The sequence below is a fragment of the Lutra lutra genome, chromosome 5 (genome assembly GCF_902655055.1).
Source record: "Lutra lutra chromosome 5, mLutLut1.2, whole genome shotgun sequence".
Classification (NCBI taxonomy): domain Eukaryota; kingdom Metazoa; phylum Chordata; class Mammalia; order Carnivora; family Mustelidae; genus Lutra; species Lutra lutra.
The window spans coordinates 34,690,925-34,712,794 of NC_062282.1; the positions used below are offsets into that span (position 1 = coordinate 34,690,925).

The 21,870-nt window shown below is 41.1% G+C and overlaps 2 protein-coding genes across 10 annotated transcripts in view; both read left to right on the top strand.

The window, feature by feature from the left end:
* ZNF131 (zinc finger protein 131) overlaps window positions 1-3,460 on the top strand; it is a 31,229-nt gene extending 27,769 nt beyond the window's left edge. For all 7 annotated transcript variants that reach the window (XM_047730429.1, XM_047730426.1, XM_047730424.1 and 4 more), the window contains 2 exons: window positions 788-918; window positions 1,568-3,460. In XM_047730429.1, coding sequence (XP_047586385.1) covers window positions 788-918; window positions 1,568-2,254 — 818 coding nt within the window. In that variant the 3' untranslated portion in view covers window positions 2,255-3,460. The remainder of the gene's footprint in view (window positions 1-787; window positions 919-1,567) is intronic.
* Window positions 3,461-13,681: 10,221 nt separating this feature from the next.
* Window positions 13,682-21,870, top strand: part of NIM1K (NIM1 serine/threonine protein kinase) — a 58,287-nt gene continuing 50,098 nt past the window's right edge. For all 3 annotated transcript variants that reach the window (XM_047731147.1, XM_047731148.1, XM_047731149.1), the window contains exon 1: window positions 13,682-13,864. The gene's annotated coding sequence lies outside the window, so the exon portion shown is untranslated. The remainder of the gene's footprint in view (window positions 13,865-21,870) is intronic.

Consider the following 21,870-nt stretch of genomic DNA (forward strand, 5'->3'; position numbering starts at 1 on the left):
GCTGTTACCAGACTATTCCACTTTGAGTACCTTCAAGTCAACAGATGAAACTATCATCTTTCCTAACACACTGCACTCCAAACCTACTTGGATTTCTGTGTTCTTTAATGCGGTTGTTATTCTAAGCCAGAGATCTGGGAGTCGTTACTGATATGTTTCCTCCTTACTCTTCACCCATCATCTTATTTTATACTTCTATGCTTCTGCCTAGAATAAACTTCCTTCTTCTCTTCTTCATTTCAGGCACAATACTCCTTTCGTGCTGCTGCAGTACATTTTCCATTGCCCTTTTTTCTGAAACAGGCCTTCCGTGATACATCTCAGGTGCTCATTTCTATGTATTTACCTTCGTAAAACACTCTGGCCTGTGATACAGAGTTTTTAAAAAGGAGAGTTTATCTTCATCACCTAGCACATGGTCTGGCACATAATAAGTGCTCAAAAAATGCTTGTGGGTGCATTTCCCAAAAAGAGAGATTGATCTTGGTTTTAATCTAAGGAAAAATAAACAGCTTTTTAAGAATAGCAAAAACATGAAACAGAACTCAGATCCAAATTTTATTTCTTTTTCAAAGCACAAATACAATTATAACACAAATACAACAGTTATAAGCACAAATACAACTATTTCCACCTCTAGAAGAGTCTTTTGGATGTGGTGGAAACATCTGAATTATAAATTCAGATCTTCTTTCAAGAAGGTTCTATTAGAATTAACCAAAAGGAAAAAAATTTGCTTTTTCTATTTTTCTTCATTTGTCAATATAATTTTTTTCTATTGTAATAGGTGAAAAACCTTTTGAATGTCCAAATTGTCATGAACGATTCGCTAGAAATAGCACCCTCAAATGTCATCTGACTGCATGCCAGACTGGCGTAGGGGCAAAAAAGGGAAGAAAGAAGCTTTATGAATGTCAGGTATGTGTGGTGTATTCTCTTCTTAGCAAAGGAATATGGTCTGTGTTTTAAATCATTAAAAGTAAAGGGTAGCAGAGTATAGAGTTAAATGTATAGGGCTGATAGTTTGGAAAGAATGAGAGTAAAGAACATCACTGTCTTGACTTTAGAACGAAGATTAGGGTGTTGTTTTTTTTAACTCAAGATGACACCAATGTCAATAAAATTATGTCCTAAATAATAGATAATCTGAAACTGTGGTTATTCTTAACCATTGAGCAATTATTAGAATTTGGGAATGAGGCAGTGGGGGGCTGACAAGCTGTGATCAGCTCTTCCATGATTAGTGTGTATATAACCCAAATAATGTAATTGTTCTTATAGTAATGATATTATGGGAGAAATTATAGTATTGGTACTTTATATTCTTTGAATTTATATGACATTTAAGCAATGAAGGCAGTGTTAAAATGTTTCCCAAAGTGTATTTCAGTTGTTAGCTACATCAGCTAAAAGATCCAATAAAGAAAACAGTTATGAAATCTTAGACCACATTATATTATATCATATTTTTCAGAAAAATTCAAATTTTTCCTTAAAGAGAAATACATTCATGTTTTCTTCAGCTTGAATATTAGTATTGTTAAAACCATGTGTTTGGTTATTGCAGGTCTGTAACAGTGTGTTTAACAGCTGGGACCAGTTCAAAGATCATTTGGTAATACACACTGGAGATAAACCCAACCATTGTACTTTATGTGACTTGTGGTTTATGCAAGGAAATGAATTAAGGAGGCATCTCAGTGATACTCACAATATTTCAGAGCGTCTAGTAACTGAAGAAGTTCTTTCAGTAGAAACACGTGTGCAGACTGAACCTGTGACGTCAATGACTATTATAGAACAAGTTGGGAAGGTGCATGTGTTACCATTGCTTCAGGTTCAGGTGGATTCAGCACAAGTGACTGTGGAACAGGTCCATCCTGATCTGCTCCAGGACAGCCAAGTGCATGATTCACATATGAGCGATCTTCCAGAGCAGGTCCAGGTGAGTTATCTAGAAGTGGGTCGAATTCAGACTGAAGAAGGTACTGAAGTACACGTGGAGGAGCTGCACGTCGAGCGGGTAAATCAGATGCCAGTAGAAGTACAGACTGAACTTCTAGAAGCCGACTTGGAACAAGTGACTCCTGAAATCATGAACCAGGAGGAGAGAGAGCCCACCCAAGCAGATTGTGCTGAGGCTGCCAGGGAAGATCACGAAGATGCTGATGGTTTAGAGACCAAATCAACAGTGGATTCCCAAGCTGAAAGGGCAGGGAATGAGAACAGAACACCTATGCCTGTTTTAGAATGAAATAACAAATGAATATATTTTTAAATTTATGTGTTGGGTTTTCGAACTGATGTTGGGCAGTGTGACTGTCCTTGGGCTAACAGACAAGTGGACCAAAGTTAAAGTCTTTCCTGTTGTGAACTGTTTCTGTTGAAACAGATTTCCCCCCACTTAATGCCACAGAGGAGATATATCTTTCCCATAAGTGAATGGGAAGCTTTGAGTAGTATTATTTCTGGAAACTTAAATGGATTATATTCTTACTATATGGTTGGGTACGAATGTATCTATTTTCATTGTGATAAGGGTTCTCCCTTCTCTCTTTCCCAGGTCACGTCCTTTCTTAGATTTTTTTCCATGTTGTAAAATCAAACGTAAAATCATTAGAATACAAATTTATGTATTCTAATGCATGTTAGAAAATTGAATATATAGGAAACACAAGGCTGCATGAAGAAAAGTACATTGTTACTGTGCAGTTAAATTTTTGGCTTCTGGCTTGCTTTAGTTTGAACAACCTTCTTGTCTTTACTGATAGTCATGGATGTCATCTCTGCAACAGGAACAGAGTGGTGGTGGCAAAATTTCTAGAATGTAAAAAACAAAAAACCACACCCATGTGCCTTTTCAAAACCAACAAAACTTCTATAAAGTGTCTCTGGTTCTTTCAAAGTTTGTGTTGTAAGGAGCAACATAGGTGATGCTGTAGTAGTTTATGTTTTTGCTTATAATGGCAACTACCAATTCTTTTTCTTGGTAACTTAAGTTAGGTTGAGAAGTTTCATTTAATGGCAACTGAAGGGCCATTTCCAATTGGGAAAATTCATTTATATCTGTGGTAAACCTTTTTTTTTTTTTTTTTTTTTTTATGAAAAGTTGCACTAATATTTTACCACCAGATGAAAAAAAGATGAGCATCATTTAAAAATTAATGTATTTAAAATAAAGTACAGAGAAAAACATGTATATAATATATCAGGCTTTGTTTTGAATGAATCTTTTTCCCCCGATCCTTAATGTAAAGATCTTGTGCTATAACTTTTAAAGCCATACAAATAAGAGTGCTAAACTGTGGACTTAAAAGTAGGTGTGTAAATATTTTTAATCAGTATTACTTGGAAAATAAAATATAACAACCACATAAAATAAACCAATATGCTATTTTCTTTACCTGTTAAATATTGGGAGATATTTACATTTTTAAAGTAAAGCTTAAAATTATGTGTTCATGACTCTTTTTTTTTCCCCCTTTTGGTTACAAGTGTAGAGGTTGGTTTGTGGTCAGAGATCTTATTTGTATTAACATTACTGATACATGAACTAATATAATTCTCAATGTTCACCTCTAATCCCCAAAAATCAATTCAAAAGAATGGAAGGAGGCAGAGGTTGGCATTTGCAGTTCTTCCATGGAAGGGCAAACAGCCAATGGAATTTTCTAAATATAGCCTATTTTTAATATACTTTTCCCACTTACTACTAGTATGGTAATGTATTTTATTTATTTTTTTTTAAGATTTTTATTTATTTGACAGAGATCACAAACAGGCAGAGAGGCAGACAGAGAGAGAAGGAGGGGAAGCAGGTTCCCTGCTGAGCAGAGAGCCGCTCGATCCCAGGACCCTAGGATCATGACCTGAGCCAAAGGCAGAGGCTTTAACCCACTGAGCCACCCAGGTGCCCCGTAGTATGATAATTTAAAAGATCAACTCAGCTTATCCTCATCTGGTAATCCTAATATTAAATGGTATCACATTTATGAACTATTTGAAAGAGAATGGCTTCCCACAACTGGAGAGCTCACAGATTTAGAGATAACAGGAATAGAAAGTTGAGTTTTTAAGATCAAAAAATTGTATGCACATTTCTAGGTCTTCTGCTTGGCCGTTGGGTGTTTATATTTTTTTTCTTTGAAGTCAGAAAATACTGATGGTCAAGTTAAATTATATTACATGGAATTTTCAGTTTGCCATAAGATGTCCATGTCCCTGAGTTAATTGTAGTTTGAAAAGAAAAAAAATCCCTGATAGTGGTTTTAAGTATGTAAATTACTAGTTAGTATCTAGTAAATTTTGAATGCTGAAAATAGCTCATGATGTACCCTTTAAGCCAAGGTATGAAGCGAGGTTTATTTTTAAACATGGTCTTTCAAGAGCTCTGACCACAAGGTAGAGATCAGGGACAGAGGCACAACAAGGTGTTAACACTTGAGTTTTCAGATTTGGCAAGGCCTTTCAAAAGAGGTTTGAGGGACAGGTATGGTTTATTTTACTTTCCCCAAAAGGTACAAAGGCTGTACCCTGAATGCCAGTAAATTTAATTGCAAGAGAGGAAAGCTACCTACTGGTGATAAACCTTATGTTGATTAGCACTTTGCAGTTCGCAAAAGACATTTTACATATAATAAAACAACTATGAAAAACCATGATGTATATTTAAGTACTGAACTGAATGTTTTATTCCTTCCATTTTACTCCTAGTGGGGTTTTTAGGTCTACTTACAGTGATAGCTGGGCCTTAAGAATGCCAGGCAATGGGCGCCTGGGTGGCTCAGTGGGTTAAGCCGCTGCCTTCGGCTCAGGTCATGATCTCAGGGTCCTGGGATCGAGTCCCACATCGGGCTCTCTGCTCAGCAGGAAGCCTGCTTCCCTCTCTCTCTCCGCCTGCCTCTCCGTCTACTTGTGATCTCTCTCTGTCAAATAAATAAATAAAATCTTTAAAAAAAAAAAAAAAAAAGAATGCCAGGCACTGGTTATCACAGGAATCCCACATGCACTGCAGAATGGAGAGCCTCTTCTGTCTACCCTACTCTGCTGTTCCTACAGACAGTAGTACTTTTATTCCCTAACACCACCTGGGTGTCCCATCAAGTTTCTTCTGACACCAGCCAGCATTAGCATAGACTCCATAAGTTAAGTGATCAGTACCACAAGATAAGCCAAAAATGAGGTATCCAGGATACCTGCACTTCTGCCCTGCCAACTACAAATGAGGGGTTCCCACCCTTGTCAGGTTTAATACACTAGAACAACTCCAAGATGAGGAAAGTACTACATTTATAAGTATAGTTTTATTACAAAGGATACAAGCAGGGGCTCCTGGCTGGCTTAGTTGGTAGAGCATTCAACTCTTCTCTGGGTTTTAAATTCTAGCCCCATGTTGGGTGTAGGGATTACTTAAAAAATCTCTTAAAAAGCAAAAAACAAAAAACCACCCAGGAACAGTGAAATAGAAGAGCTGTCTGGGGGAAAAGGGAAGCTGAATGGGGAGGTGGGCAGAGCTTCCATGACCTCCTAATGCTCTACCCTCCTGCACATGGATGTGTTCACCAACCTGGCAGCTCTCTTAACCCCTTAACCTTGTTTACTAAAGTTTCATTACCTAGATGTGCTTGATTACATCATTGGTCATTGATTATCGAACTCACTCTCCAGTATCTCCACACCTCTCCGGGGTGTGGTTGATCAATCTAGCCCTTTGATTATGTGGTTGGTTCTGGTGACCAGTGTCAAGATCACCTCATGAGGATAAACTCAGGTATGGGCAAAAAGCTTATGACAAGTGTCCTCAGGAAATTCCAAGGATTTTAAGAGCTCTGTGCCAAGAATAAGACTGAATACTATATATATATAATATGTATATATTATATATATATATTTATTTATTTTAATTATACCACACCTACAATCAGATTCAAAGGAGACCTAAACTGAACCCTAATAGGAATACACTTAAAGCCCAGAAGTCTTTTGAATATGTACGAAAATAGAAGGTTCTTACAGTCTTAGGCGTTTAAAAAGGTTGCCATCAGGGCCCCTGGGTGGGTCAGTATGTTAGGCGTCTGCGTTTGGCTCAGGTCATGATCCGAGGGCCCTGGGATTGAGCCCCACATCGGGCTCCCCACATGGAGGGCAGCCTGCTTCTTCGTCTCCCTCTGCCTCTCTGCCTGCTTGTGCATGCTTAAGCTTTCTCTGGCAATTAAAATATTTTAAAAAACACAAGGACTGCCATCCTCATACACTATTAAAATGGGAATATTTTAGTGGAAATAAATTTTTTTTTTTCTGTTTCTGCTACATTTAACTTGAAATTAAAGATTTCAATACTGGAAGGGTCTTTAAAGGTCTAGACTATTTACCCACTTTATAACTGGAATAAGCCAACAGTACTGACAGGCCTAAAAGTATATAAAGTCTACCAGGAAATCAAGTCCGTTTTAATGTCCATCTTAAATTTAACGTGGGTTGTTTTAAACCCATGATCAGATGGTCATTAACATGTTCACCTGGAAATAATGTTTTATAACAATGCCATGCAAAATTATAAGGAAATGCCTGACCTTAAAAGTTTAGCTTGATTCTGTTGGACAAAACTTTTAATAGTTTCACATTCATGAGGTTAGCACTGCTAGTTACATTAGGAGAGGGGGAAACAAGCTCGGTTGTTTTTCAGATACAACGTGCTGAGCTGTGCTATAGCTCTTACGCAGTTTGTTATAAAAGAATTAAATGAGAAGCAGCAGGAATTCAAACTTAAACCCTCACCACCACCTCCAATTAATAGGATCCCTTATAGTTGGAGGCCTAGAAGTGTACGGCTTTAAAATGGTAAACAGAGGCTGTCATTACAAATGTATCCTGAGCTTATGGGGATATCTTAAAATTACTGTGTTGTATAAACATTACTTCATTAATGCTGTCGACATGGTAAATAGGAAGGCAGGCTGTGAATTCAATATTTTTTCCTTCTTACCTTTCCTAAAACCTAATACCACATAATTATTCACCTGAATCAATGCCCACCTTGATGAGCATTGTACCAAAATATGGCCTAGGATAGAAAAATGTCATGACATAATAGCATCATTTATGAATTGCTTATCATATGCTGAACATTTAATATTTTAATCATCTCAATGACCTCCTGAGGTAAATATAAATGGGGGAAAGTAAGGGATGGAGGAGATGAGAAACTGCTGGTAAAGAATGGAGCCAGTATTTGAAACCAGGGAACTTGACTCCACAGACTACAATCTTGATCACTGAAATAGTTAACTTTTGTATGAGATCTCTTTGTGGCTGACGACACTGGATTGCACAGAGCAAAAGCTGAGACATCTATTTTCTTTTTGGAATCCACATCAGCCCTTGATGGAGTTGGGGGTGCAGGGAACAGGAGATCAGAAAAGCTGGCAAGATACATGCAGCAAATTGTCTTTTGATGTCTGCTTGCTATCGCCTTGCTCTGAGACGACATGGTCTTGGCAATGGTTCTCCAACTTAGTGTGCATCAGGACTTTGTTAAAACGCACACTGCTAGACCCCCACACTCTGAGTTGCTGATTCAACTGGTCTGGATTAGGGTCCCAAAAATTGCATGTCTAACGGTTCCCAGCTAATACTAACACCCTTAGTCCTGGAACCAGGGCCAATTAGGGAGCAACAGGCATAGATCACTTCAGGGAAGCACAGACGAGTAGCCCCAGGAGTGGACCTTTCTGATGGTCTCTTTTTTTTTTTTTTAAGATTTTATTTATTTATTTGACAGAGAGAGAGATCACAAGCAGGCAGAGAGGCAGGCAGAGAGAGAGGAGGAAGCAGGCTCTCCGCCAAGCAGAGAGTCCGACACGGGGCTCAATCCCAGAACCCTGAGATCACGACCTGAGCCAAAGGCAGAGGCCCAACCCACTGAGCCACCCAGGCACCCCGATGGTCTCTTTTTTATAGTGTAGCCAGGTGCTACTCTAAAAATATCTTGTTACTTATTGTTCATGTTTATCATTCAAATAAAGGACCGGGCTAAGGCAGCTGTCTTAGGTTTTTTAATTTCAAGCAAGAACATTCTGCTTATTCTCAGTAAACAATTGTTCCTGTTTCTAAAATGAAAATGCTACAAAGACAAATGTTAGAGAATAATAATAAACTAAACACCAAAAAAATCAGAGTTGCCTGGGTGGCTCAGGTTGTGATCCTGGGGTCCTGGGAATGAGCCCCACATTGGGTTCCCTGCTCAACAGGGCGCCTGCTTCTCCCTCTCCCTCTGCTGCTGGTCCTGCTGCTTGTGCTCGCTCTCTCAAATAAATAAATAAAATCTTAAAAACCCCCAAAATCAGAATGATTGACTAGGAATAGTTATGCTTCTTCTGAGTAACCCAAATATACTTTAGATACAAAATGTTAGTATCTGCTGAAAAGTAAATCCCAATATATGAATTCACTTAAGAGACTAGCTGGTCATTAGCTGTGGTTTTGTGGTCTGGTAGACCGCCTATATTAGGACAGAAACTGTCCTGTGAAACGATAGTTATCTATTAGATACAGCTGTGAAATTCTGTGGAAGGAATACTATGGGTTCAGAACCCTAGTCCCATTAAAATGGTGCCCATTAAAAACTAAGGATTCAAACAAAGGCAATGTGTCACGTTTTATTTTTATAAATTTTCATAAGAGATAATTTTTGCTTAAGTATCAGTGGGCCCACGGTTCTTAAGCTGTTCTTCATCGCCCGATTGTAAATAATACCCAAGTGACAATTATGAGAACATATTACACTAATTGCTATACATGGCTGGTTGCACAGTCAAGAAAAGTTTGGAGTACAGTTGTTACTATAGTGAGGATCTCAGGGACTCAGATTTTATAATGAAAATCTCTCAAGATCACAATTCTTTTCTCTCTTCACTGTTTGTTGTATTTTATCTTCAGGAAGAAAGTTCAATATTGAACATCAGAGTAAATGAGATAGGAAGATCTGAAGTGAATTGTAAGTATCGAGAATATCAATAGAATTTAAGCTGACTGGCAGAGGGAGAGGTAGTGGCCCCTTGGCTACTGAAATTTGCAACCTCTTTTTTTTTTAAGATTTTATTTATTTATTTGACAGAGAGAGAGAGAGAGATCACAAGTAGGCAGAGGCAGGCGGGAGACGGGGGGGAAGGAGGCTCCCCGCTGAGCAGAGAGCCCGATGCGGGACTAGATCCCAGGACCCTGAGATCATGAGCTGAGCCGAAGGCAGAGGGTCAACCTCTTTCTTAAGCGAAGAAAGAGGGTTAACCTCTTTTTTCTTCATTTTTGGTTATTGATGTTAAATCACACCTACTCAAGTAAAAGATTCACATATTTTAGGAAATAAGAAAGAAAAAAATAAAAAAATCACTCTAAGACTGATTAACCAGAAATAACTATTGTTAACATTACATAAATATGTAAATATCTAGCTAGACACACACACACACACACACACATACACGAAAGAGAGAAGGAAGAGAAGGAAGAGAATGGGGAGAAGAAGAAGGCGGCGGCAGAAAAGGAGGAGGGAGAGAGATGTGGGAGGTACTTTTTAAAAGAGCATTGCCATGATCGTTTTAATTCTTTCAGTTTAATTTTGCTTGAATTTAACAAATAAGCAGAATAAAATAGTAAGGCACAGATAAATCTTTCTTTACTAAGAGAAATATTAGTTCTCAAAAGATTCTTATGAAGTGAAGGACAAATATGTTAACAAATACTAATTTTGATTCAGTTTTAAACTTGTCAGTTGACCCTTTGCTGTGAAAGGATGAACTTGGCATTCTCATATTTCCACCTCCTGATTTCGTTATATTTGCACTGTCAAGGTTTATAAAGACCAGTGTTCAGTTTAAATAGTTCATTAATTACAGCTCAAGAGAATTAGTTAAATATAAGATCGATCTGGAGAAATTACCAGAATACAAAAGAAGTTAAACCAAAGGTAAAAATCTGGAAAACACGAGAAAAGACATGAGCTAGAATGAGACATACATAACCCATAAAAAATATCCAATTGGAATTTCTAAAAGAAAGGTAAAACATGAGATAGGGGTCATAGAGAATTTTTCTGAATTGTTGAAAGACATGAGTGATCAGACTTAGGAAGCACAGAGAACCCTAGCAGGATAAAGGAGACAAATTCTTGGGATGCCTGGGTGGCTCAGTTGGTTAAGCCTCTGCCTTCACCTCAGGTCATGATCCCGGGGTCCTGGGATCGAGTCCCACATCGGGCTCCTTGCTTGGCTGGGAACCTGCTTCTCTTCCTGCCTCTGCCTGCCTCCTGCCTGCTTGTGTGTACTCTCTCTGGCAAATAAATAAATTATTTTTTTTTAAAAGACAATTTCTTTTGGAAAAAGATGTGCCTTTTGAGTTGTAGATCCAACCTTACACCACGATGCAGCTTAGAGAACTTTTGCCTCACCTCCTCTTCCAAGATTTGCCAGATATCCCTATGGGAAGAAAAGAGGAAGGAAAAGTAGGGGTCGGAAAACCCTAGTCCAGGTTCACATCCCAAAGAGACGCAGTGTACCAGTAACAATGTCCAGAAGAAAAGTAGAATGTCCCTATATGCCCTAGAATAGAACCTAACGTGGAACAATCCTTCAGAACGTGAGATAGTAATAATAACTATTATTATTAAGCACTTACTAGAAGAAGTACTGACCTGTTTGCAATCCCAACTACTTAAAGATTGTAATGAAAGTGTTTTTTAACATATTTTCACCTCCTACAAACGACCCCAACCCCATGGACTCTAGTTTAAGGCAGCCTAATTTAACTGTTTGCCAGAAACTTTATCTCATTAATTCTCACAATTCCCAGAGCACAAATGAAGAACCTGAGGTTAGACGATGATTGAAACCAAAACAATTCATACAGCTAATCAGTGGCAGAGCTAGGAGGCAAGTTGTAACTTTATGTCTCAAGATTCTAAACTCTCAGCCATTGCCAGTATTTCTCAAAGCATAGAACCACTACCTCCTGTGTTAGAACCATGCAGGACTGTTCCTAAGACTGTATTTGACTTATTTTCTGCCAACACAATGGAGCAGGGGTTAGAAAACTGAGACGACCTACATTGACTAGGTCGGACTGTTTCATCAATTCTTTCAAAAAATAGAATTCTGACACATATGTCCATTGTAGAAAAAAGAAAAAAAATGCTGGAAACTATTAAGAAGATCATTTAAATTACCTATGATTCCACCAGGTAACAAAAAACATTAATATCTAGTGTATTTCCTTCTACTCAAACATATCACGAATTTGTATCATTCTGCTTTGTAACTTTTGCTTCCACTTAATATGTTGGAAAATACTCCGTACTATTCCAAACAAGAATTTTAACTTCTATATACTTCTATCTACTGCTACAGTGTAATCAACTTATTGAATGGCCCAGTCTAGAAGAAAAATGACACTTTTTTCAAGAGGAAGAAATTGAATGAGAAGTCAGTCCTAAATATATATATATATATATATATATATATATATATATATATATATAATGTTTATATTTATTTATATTATTTATATATAATTATTTATAAATATTAAATTTATATTATATATAAGTATATATTATATAATATATAAATATATATATTTCACTTAACATATTAAGTGACATTAATATATATATATATATATATATATATAAAGTCCTGGGGATCCCAGGACTTCCAAGGGAAGGGAAAGCATGAAGGAAAAGTCCTGATTTGCAAGGGAATCAGCCCTAGCAGAATGGCTGCCAGAGAAATAGGGATACGGGAGGCTCCTGGAATGGAATCTGGCCAATGGACTTTGAAAGTGGTCTCTGATGATGAAGTTTTCCTTTTCTGGGATAGCCTGAAGTCTTCAGTCACCTTACAAGCCATTAGAATCTAGCATCTATGGTGCTTTATGGGGGCATGATGAGAGGTCTACAAGAGAAGGTCTATGTTAGGTTGTGAGTTTGAGGCTCTTGGCTTCTAGGCAATTTCTTTATGAACTCCTATCCTATGTACAGCCATGTTATAGGGTTCAAGGAGCATTTTATATTTTTTAAACATGTAAAGTCTTACCCTGTATTTTATTGCTTTAGAAAGAAAACAAGGGGCACCTGGCTGGCTCAGTATGCTTGATCTCAGGGTTGTGGGTTCGAGCCGCACTTTGGGTGTAGAGATTACCCAAAAACAAAATCTTAAAAAACAAAACAAAACAAAACAAAACCAACTGATGGCATGTACTATTTTAAAGATTGCTCTTAAAAGAAAAAAAAAAACCAAAACAACCTTTTGTCTTTTTTGGAAAGGGCCTCCCTTTAAAGACAAACCTTTCTCTCAGAGAACTTCTATCCTACACAAGGAGATAACCACTCCCTACACAAGGAGATAACCACTCTCATCAACCAAGGAAGCAATCATTCCAGGTTGTTTTGGTTCCTTGGCAATCTCAATAGCCAGACCCTGGAGCTGTCCAAGGTTTTGTTTCTTGCTGTTCCCGTTCCTGGCCCCCTTCATCAAGAGGCAGCAGAGTCAGCAAGAGCAGCACCAGCCCTGGATGGCTTTGTGATCTCCAGCAGTCAAGTAACATTTCTGGGCCTAACTTTCCTCATCTGTCAAAACAGGAGCGGTAACAAGAACACCTAACTTACAAGGTTATTCTGGGGATTTAATCAGTTACTCTTGTGAAAGTATCTGTAATAGAGCCTGGCAAATAAAAAAGGAATCTTTGGCTTCCCTAATTTCTACCATAGGTAGATTTTTAAACTAAAGTTATTTGTCTCCTTAGCACTTTTGCTTTTGTAAATATTACCCTGGCAATCAGGAATACAGAATGTGGGAGTGTGAGGAGGTGGGAAGAGTGCTCACTGAGCTGTGACTTGGGATGCTGCTCTTGGCTTTGCATTAATCGAGTTGTGTGACCCTTGTTAACTGACTTCTCTGACCTCACTTTCCTCCTCGTAAAATGAAGTACTTTAACTTCAGTAAATAACCTCTATACCTTTACTATTCTGTGAATCGCATTCCCTGCTCAACACTCAGTTCAGTGACTTGGCTTCCCTGTTTGTAAACCGTGCCAAAAATATCTGGCACCTACCATGAGCCGGAAGGTTATAGTTGGGGAGAAGGCGGGAGATTAGGGAATCACTGCCTAAGTGGTACCAATGGGATCGGACCTAGTGTCTGCGAGGGACCCAGGTAGAGGGTGGCATTAGCACTTCTTCCTGCAGAGCCTAAACCCTGACAGACTCACCCGAAAGAGCTGTCACGGTGATTTGCTGAAAACCCTGTTCTGTTGGGAAGATTACTGGGTCGCGGTCCCCCCAAGGACGCGGAAATCTTTGATCTAGAGGCTCGAGCGGCTCGGTAGGAAGCGTGAGTTGACGAGGATTGTGTCAACCCTATTTTGGCTGTGTCGCCGCTTCCCATCCGTGCAGTAGGAGGGACTCTCTCTGCGAGAGCGCCAAACCCCTCTCCTCCAGTGTCTGCGGTGGGTGTCCCCGCGCCGCGCACCCCCTCCCTCCAGCCCCTCCTTCCTGGCTGCCATAGAAACCGGCCTACAAGGTCTGGGCCCGCGTCCCGGCGCCTGACCGGCCCCCCGGCCCCCTCCCCCGGGCCAGCCCTCGGCTCCCGATTGGTCCTCCGGGAAACGCTGCGGGGCGCCTCTGTCCCCGCCGCAGAGCCCGGGCCGGGGCCGCTGTCGGTCTGGGCGGCCGCCCCTGACAGCTCCGGGAGCCTCCCGCGCGGCCGTGGCGCCCGCCACCCACGCACCCACCGCGCGGCGCGCGCTCCAGCGCCAACCGCCCGCAGCTCCTGGCCCCGCGCCGCCGAGCCCGTCAGCCCGGCTCGCCACGAAGGTAAGCGAGGGCCGCGGGGCTCGCAGCCGGCACCCCCGCCCCGCCCGCCTCTCCTCCGCCAGGTTGCCGACCCGGGGCGGGGGGTTGGGGCTGCGAGCGGCGCCCGTGCCCCCCCGCGAGCCGAGGGGCGAACGGAGACACGACTGCCGGCGGGGCGGGGGGCGAGCTGGGGTCAGGAGAAGGGTGGGCGCTCCGGGGGGACGGCCCCTCTCGGGCAGTCGGCGCGCGCGAGCAGAGGACGTTGGAGCCGGAGGCGCGGGTGCGCTGGCGCGTGCGGGCGGGTGCCTGCGCCGCGGGGGGCGCCCCGGGTGTGGGCGCGCGTGTGTCCCCCAGTCCCGGCGCCGTGCGGGCCCCGCGTCGGTGTGCGCGCCCGCACCTGAGCCCGGGAGAACGGCTTCGCGCCTCGCCCGGCGCACACCTGGCGCAGGAGCCCGAGCCCTCGGGCGCGAGCCCAGGTGTGGACAGTTCGTGCCGAGTGCTGGGGGCTCGCAGTGAGGGCAGTGACAGCGAAGGGCTGTGGCCCGCCCCGCACCACGATGCTCCCTAAAGAATCGTGCTGCTTTTGAAGACGGCACAAGTAAGGAAGAACCTCGTCGCCTCTTCGCGGATGTCCCTTCAGGAGTATTAGGAGCTCCGGGATGACCAGGAAAGGATGGCAACGGGGTCTTTAAAATGTCACTTCTGGCCAGCTTTTGTGTGCCTGACACAACGTCTGGGCAGATGGAGATAAAGGTGCTCTTAGGGCAGCAAAGATTCAGCGGTCCGCACTTTCTTCTTCCCTTCCCTCCTTCCCTCTTCCTTCCCCTCCTTGCCTCTCCTCCCCCTACCCCACCCCACCCTCCCCCCGTTTTCGTTCTCCGGAGTTAGGTAGACAAGAGGGCTCTCTGTTAGACCCACCCTCCTCCACCCCATTCCTCATCCCGTTTCAAAATGGGAGCAAATGAGCCACATTCTGAGCTCTTACCCGCGCAATTCAGACAAGTTTGGAAATTAAACAAATCGCGTTTGCACTTGAGACCGCGGGAATCCAAAAGGGAAACAAAAACAGACCGAAAAATCTATTCCAAGTTAAGTCAAGATTTCAAGGGGGAATCTAAAAAGAATATTTGTTTATGGCAATATGGGGTGTGTGTGTGTGTGCGCGCGCGCGCGTGTTAATGTTTGAAATATATGTATCCCTCAAGCTTGCATCATCAGTATTCAATGTGATTCACAGAAGCACTTAAAAAGATGGTTTCTGTTAGTGTTGCAAAAGCACTTCTAATTTTGGTTGCCATGGTAACCGAAGAAGTCGCCCCGCACTGTTGAGACGCTGCCTGGCTGGAACCAGGAACTGTTCTTGAGATCTCCTCACGTCCCCCCCATGTCACCATGGTAATAATAATTGAGCTTATAAGATACTTGTTTCTTTTCATTAAAGTACTAAAAGCCTGGGCATGTTGTTTTTAAGTTTTATCTTTTCAGAGTTTGCAATTTGAGAGACAGATCTTCCCTCTCGGACAACTAAGTGTAAACACTGCCCTCCAGCCAATCAGCCCTGCTGGGCCAGCTCTCTTCCCACAACTCACAGGGCTGAGGGGAGAAGGATGAAGGAAGAGAGTGTTTGATGTTAAAGGAATCCTGGCCTGGCACCAGATCTCCTTCCCCATTTAGCATTTAAATCTGGAGTCCTAATTAGCTCTCTAATTAGGAGATGGGGGAATGTGGGTGGGGGTCCCAGAAGGAGGTGAATGGAGGAAAAGCTAAGTCCTGTTCTCCATGGACTCCTGTTCTGTGTGCTGTTGAATTTGCCTCCTGGGTTTATTTTTGGCTTGACCACTGTTCAGTGGTAAGCCTGGAAAACCCTTCAGAGAGGCCTCCTTCTGTGTTAGGAAAAAATGTGGATTGGATATTTAGTTTAGTGGATTGATATTTGTGTGCTTTTTTCTAGTAACTAAACTGCATTTAAAATAAAGGCAGGCTTGTATGAAATCTAAATTTCCTGGTAATAACTACAATAGGCCATAGAGACCTCTATGCTCTTGGTTTAAGCCTTAGGTTTTCAGTTAAGATGGATTCATCTGGGGGCAGCAGTGGCATCATTCAGATAGTTTCATTAGCAAATGCTGGTGTCTTTTAAGAACTATAATTCTTTATACATCCACAATTCCTGAGCAATGTACCCTATAAAATCAATTTTGTACATTGATGGAACATGACTGGAAAATTTGAAAGCCTCTAGATTTAGAATTTTAAAAGAAAAAAATATTTCTTCCTAGTAGGTTAATGTTTTCAGTCAAATATATAGTTTCATTTTGAGAAATTTAAAAATTAAAATATAATGTGAAATCCAACTTCCTTTTTTGAATCTTATTGCAGTATTTCACTAAGGACTAAAAAGCCTTAGTTCATTGGCTGATTTCTTTCAGTTGTTGAGAGGACCAGTTGTTTATAAAATTAGTCTCATTCTATTGTTATCATTTCCTATTGTCATTCTAGAAAAAGTTTTCTAGAATTGAAGTTATATGTTTCAAGAGAAGAAAATATTCAAATGACTTATGAAGGTAATAGTCTAAAATTTGATTAAGCAAATTGCAGCTCCTAAAATTACTTTCTCCCAAGAACTTCAAAGATGGAGAACTCAGCCAGTATTACACAGGACACTCAGGGATATTAACCAGTTTTACAGATGAGCAAGTTGCATTCAAAAGACTCAAGTCATTTTAGCTAACCACATGGAAAATTGAGAGACAAAAATACAAGAGAGTCAGCGAAGACAGAGAAAAATTAGGAGGGGAAGAGAGGGTAGGAATGGTAAGAAGACTTCAAGAGTAGAGAGAAAAATAAAACTGTAGGGGAAATGGAGTGCTCAGTGAGCAGAAAACACACAGATTAAGGGAAAGGGAGTCAAAGAGAAAAAGTCAGATGCAAAGAGATTTGAGAAACAAACAGACACAGGAAACCAAGAGAGAGAGAGAGCAGGAAACTAAAAAGAATTCTTCATCTTCCAAGGAGAACAGAGAGCTTGATGGTTTTCCAGAAAACTCAGGTATCCCAGTTAGCAAACTCCTCTGAGTCAGAGAACCCAAGGCAGGCCTGAGCGGCAGATCTGGCTGCCCACTGGCCCATTGCCTCCTGTCGCACGCAGGCCAGGAGATGAAGCAGTTTTCCCATCTCCATACTGTCACCATACTGTCTTCCCAGTCCTTAAGTCACCAAGAAAACCTACATCTCCATTTGTTGGGGTCATTTAGTTGGGTCAGTTTGTAGACACACTTGATTATGTAATTGTAATTTTTTACTTTAAATTACAAGTTTTGACTTTCAAAAATTGCATTAATATTTATCAAATAATGCATTCATCTAATTTTATGAATTAGAGCATTTTAAAAGATTCTAACCAAATCATCATTCCCCCTCTTTGGATACCGGGGTCATTTGTTTGGCTGCTCTGGCTCTTGGCTGTTTAATTACTTACCTCCCTATTTCTAAATAATTTGCATATGTAGCTGGTCTTGATTGATCAGTTTTAGACAGAATCTTCATGCTTTATCTTATTATAGGGGTGGGTATAGCTCTCTCACTCCACCCTTTCCAACTTCCCTTTCTATGTTATTTTTGCAACGTAGTTGGTGGGAAGAAATCAACCAGGCATCACCTTTTATTTGAAAATGGCAGGCATGGGAAAGCCCTAGGAGCATCTGGCTCGGGACAGCAGGGCTGAGTATTTCGTAGGACTTTAGCCAGATCAGCCAAAGTTGAGCTAGTGTCAGAAATAGTTGATCAAGGAGGAGGGAGGAATTGCTCTCACAGATTAGCATCCATTGTTTGAGTAATTTAGATTTAATACAAGGGAATGGGTAGGTAAGTCAGGGGGTAAGTCTAGTGGGAGGGTAAAAAGCCAGAGCTCCCAGGGACAAGGCCTTTTTTGAATGACTTGGTTGCTGCTCTTTGGAATCATGCCTGCTGCCAGGCCATTTTGCATTCCATTTCTGTTTTCTTACCACTTTCTGTCTTTTAAAAATGATCAGTGCTCTCATTCATACAGGGTCATTCCCTTAGCCCTACTAAGAGTTTTTATTTATATTCTGCGCATTTGCTTTATGGGACATGCGGGTTTTAAAGTGTAAATTAAAACACAAAGACAACAAATTTGCCATAGACTAATCAATGATGCGATGGCCACGTCTAAAATGATGAGGCATCTTTCATGCCAATTATTGGTAACGCGCAAGGTAATTATTTCTCTAGAATGTAGTCTTGTTCACCCCCTTGTTTTGCAGGTGAGGTAACAAATCCAGAGATACTAAGTGTAGGGTCATTTCTCCTGACTCCATGCTGCGCATGGAGCTTAACGTGGAGCTTGAACTCACACCAGGAGATCAAGGCCTGAGCTGAGATCGAGTCAGACACTTACCCAACCAAGCCACCCAGGAGCCCCTCTCTTGATTCCCTTTTAAACACTCATTCTTTCACCCTCTCTCTCCTTGACTACCTTGTCTTATATTCCTTTTCTTTTTTAAAACCTTTTTTCTTTATTATAAAGAAAGATTAGGTGCACCTGGGTGGCTCAGTTGGTTGAGCATCTGCCTTCGGCTTAGGTTGAGGTCCTGAGGTCCTGGGGTCCTGGGATCAAGCCCTCCCTGCATAGAGCCCTGCTCAGCAGGAAGACCGCTTACCCCTCTCCCTCTGCTGCTCCCCCTAATTGTGCACGCTCTCTCTGTTAAATAAGTAAAGAAAGTCTTTTAAAAAAGGGAAGATTATACTTCTTTATTATGAACTATGTATTGTAAAACAGTACATATTTTAGAGATAGCAAGAAATAGTGGTTAAGTCTTATTTACGTTTTTTTAAAGAATGTTTTAAAAAAATTGTGTTTATTTATTTATTTATTTGAGAGAGAGAGAGAGAGAGAGAGAGACACACACACACACACACACAGGAGAGCCTGCCCGAGCTGGGGGAGGGGTGTGTTGGGGGCCAGGGAAGGAGCAGAGGGAGAGGGACAAAGAGACTCCCTTTTAAGCCCCTGAGTCTCACAGGGGGCTGGATCCCATGACCCTGAGATCATGACCTGAGCCAAAGCCAAGAGTCAGACACTTTAAATGACTGAGCCACCCAGGGACCCTAAGTCTTATTTACTTTTTAAAAAATGTTTTATAGTTAACATACAGTGTTATATTAATTTCAGGTGTACAATATAGTGATTCAACACTTCATACAACACCCTGTGCTCATTACAGTAAGTGCACTCCTTAATCCCCATCACCTGTTTCACCCATCATCCCACCCACCTCCCTTCTGGTAACCAACCATTTGTTCTCTGTAGTTAAGAGTCTGTTTCTTGGTTTGCCTCTCTCTCTCTCTCTTCTTTCCCTTTGCTTGTTTGTTTTGTTTCTTAAATTCCACATAGGAATGAAATCATATGATTTTTGTCTTTCTCTGACTTCTTTCACTTAGCATTATCCTGTCTAGCTCCATCCACGTTGTTGCAAATGGCAATATTTCAGTCTTTTTTATGGATGAGGAATATTCCATTGTGTATGATATACTATTTCTTCTGTTCATCTACTGATGGACACTTGGGCTGCTTCTAGAATTTGGCTATTGTAAATAATGCTGCCATAAACATAGAGGTGCATGTATCCCTCTGAATTAGTGTTTTTTTGTGTGTGTTTGGGGGGTTAATATCCAATAGTGTGATTCCTGGATCATAGGGTAGCTCTATTTTTAACTTTCTGAGGAACCTCTATACTGTTTTCCAGAGTGGCTGCACCAGTTTGCATTCCCACCAATAGTGCATTTTTCTCCACATCCTCTCCAACACTTATTGTTTCTTGTGTTGTTGATTTTAGCCATTCTGACAGGTATGAGGTGATACCTCATTGTAGTTTTGACTTGCATTTCTCTGATGATGAATGATGATGAGCATCTTTTCATGTGTCTGTTGGCCATCTGGATATCTTCTTTGGAGAAATGTCTGTTCATGTCTCCTGCCCATTTATAAATTGGATTATTCGTTACTTGGATGTTGAGTTGTATAAGTTCTTTATATGTTTTGGATACTAACCCTTTCTTGGGCACCTCATTTGTAAATATCTTTTTCCATTCAGTAGGTTACCTTTTAGTTTTGTTGTTTATTTCCTTTGCTCTGCAGAAGCTTTTTATTCTGATGTAGTCCCAATAGTTTATTTTTGCAGGTGGTTAAATCTTCATTCTGGAAATAGCTTGCTGCGTTTGAATTCTGGCTTTGTGACTCACTTACTATGTATGTAACCTTGGGCACGTAATTTGATCTCTGTGTCTCACTTTTCTTTGGCATAATAATAGCATCTACTTTCTAGGATTATTGTAAGAATTAAATGAGTTGGTTCAGGTAAAGCTCTTAGAATGGTGTCTGGCACACAGTAAATGTCATTGTTGCTAGTATTATTATAAAAAATACAAAAATAAATGTTAAAATGAAAGAAATAATCATCTATAATTCTGTTTCTAATCCTATCTTTAATCCCAGAGAGATTATCATGGTTAACATTTCAGAGTTGTTTTTTTTTTTTTTTTTTGGTAGTTAAAAACAAAGCCAAAAAAAAAAAAAAATGAGATATTGTACATACAATTTTATTTGTTGCTCTTTCCAGTTTATGTTTTGAGCTTTTGGATGTTGGATAGTCAATATTCCTCTGTATGGCATATTTGTTTTCTGTATTGATCCTGAGACAGAGACTTACAAATTATGTTCTCAGTAAGTACTAATTGTCTGGGAAGCCAACCTTCTTCTGAACTCTTTGGGGTTGGGACAGATAGATGTAAAGAGAGGTCCTGATATCCTGAATTTAAGAAGCCCCCCCGGCAACTAAGATAGATTTTTTTTTTTAAAGATTTTATTTATTTTTTTGACAGACAGAGATTACAAGTAGGCAGAGAGGCAGGCAGAGAGAGGGGGAAGCAGGCTCCCCGCTGAGCAGGGAGCCTGATGCAGGGCTTGATCCCAGGACCCTGAGATCATGACCTGAGCCAAAGGCAGAGGCTTAACCCACTGAGCACCCAGGCGCCCAGATATTATCTTTTCCAATGCATAAAAACATTCTGGAAATGTCACCTGAAGTGTGGACACAGCAGAATGAATGAATACTCATGTGGGAAGATGACAGAGGACCATGGAGGTGACAGGGCCAAGAACCAGAATAGAAGTAGTGAGGGATGACTCAGTGGGGCTCCTAGATGGGAGGTGTGAGTCTCTGTACTGCATAGCAAAGGCCAAAACAAATGTAGGTCTGATGTTTTGGTCTATCCTTACAACCTCAGAGATTAGGTGAGGCTGGTAAGCCAGTGAGAAAGCTTCCGTGTGTGGACACCTTCTGAAGGCTGGCCTGCATTGATCTCCTCCTGGGAGAGCTTCCACAATCCATGACAGTCACCTGCCTGCTTTACTCACACAGGACACGTGTGGTCAGAAACAACCACTTAGGAACACTTTCAGGGTTTTGGAATTAAGCCTTGAGCAGCCCCAGTGAGGATTCATGCCTCCTAAGCGCATTCAGTGACGCACTGCGGCGAAGTCGTGTTAAGCTGGTTTTGGGTTCCATTAGGTTGCACATGCCAGAGAATTGCTGTCTCCCCAGGAAGCAGAGACGACATTTAGAAGGAAGTGGGCTGGGTGGCCAGCTTCGGCTAGAGACATTCGTAGGTAATTTAGAAGGTACAGAGGAGTGCTTCTGTGTAGCTTAAACTCAGGCTCCCTTAAGAATCACTCTGTGTAGACTCATCCACATGAAACCACTCTGTGTGGTTTGGTGATCACTATCCACCAAGGACAGTAACAAAGATTTGCCCAAGCTCTACAACAGTTGCATTGGTTAATATCTATAGAAAACAGGACATCGCTCTTTCAGAGGTTACTACATAGAAATAAATGCTAAGTAAGGAGACTCTCTGCTCTGCCATTCTTCCTCCTGCTCTCATATTTATCCCTTCACTGTCTTTAAGTGACCTCTACACCTTGAGACAATGTCCACACAGGAGGAAAG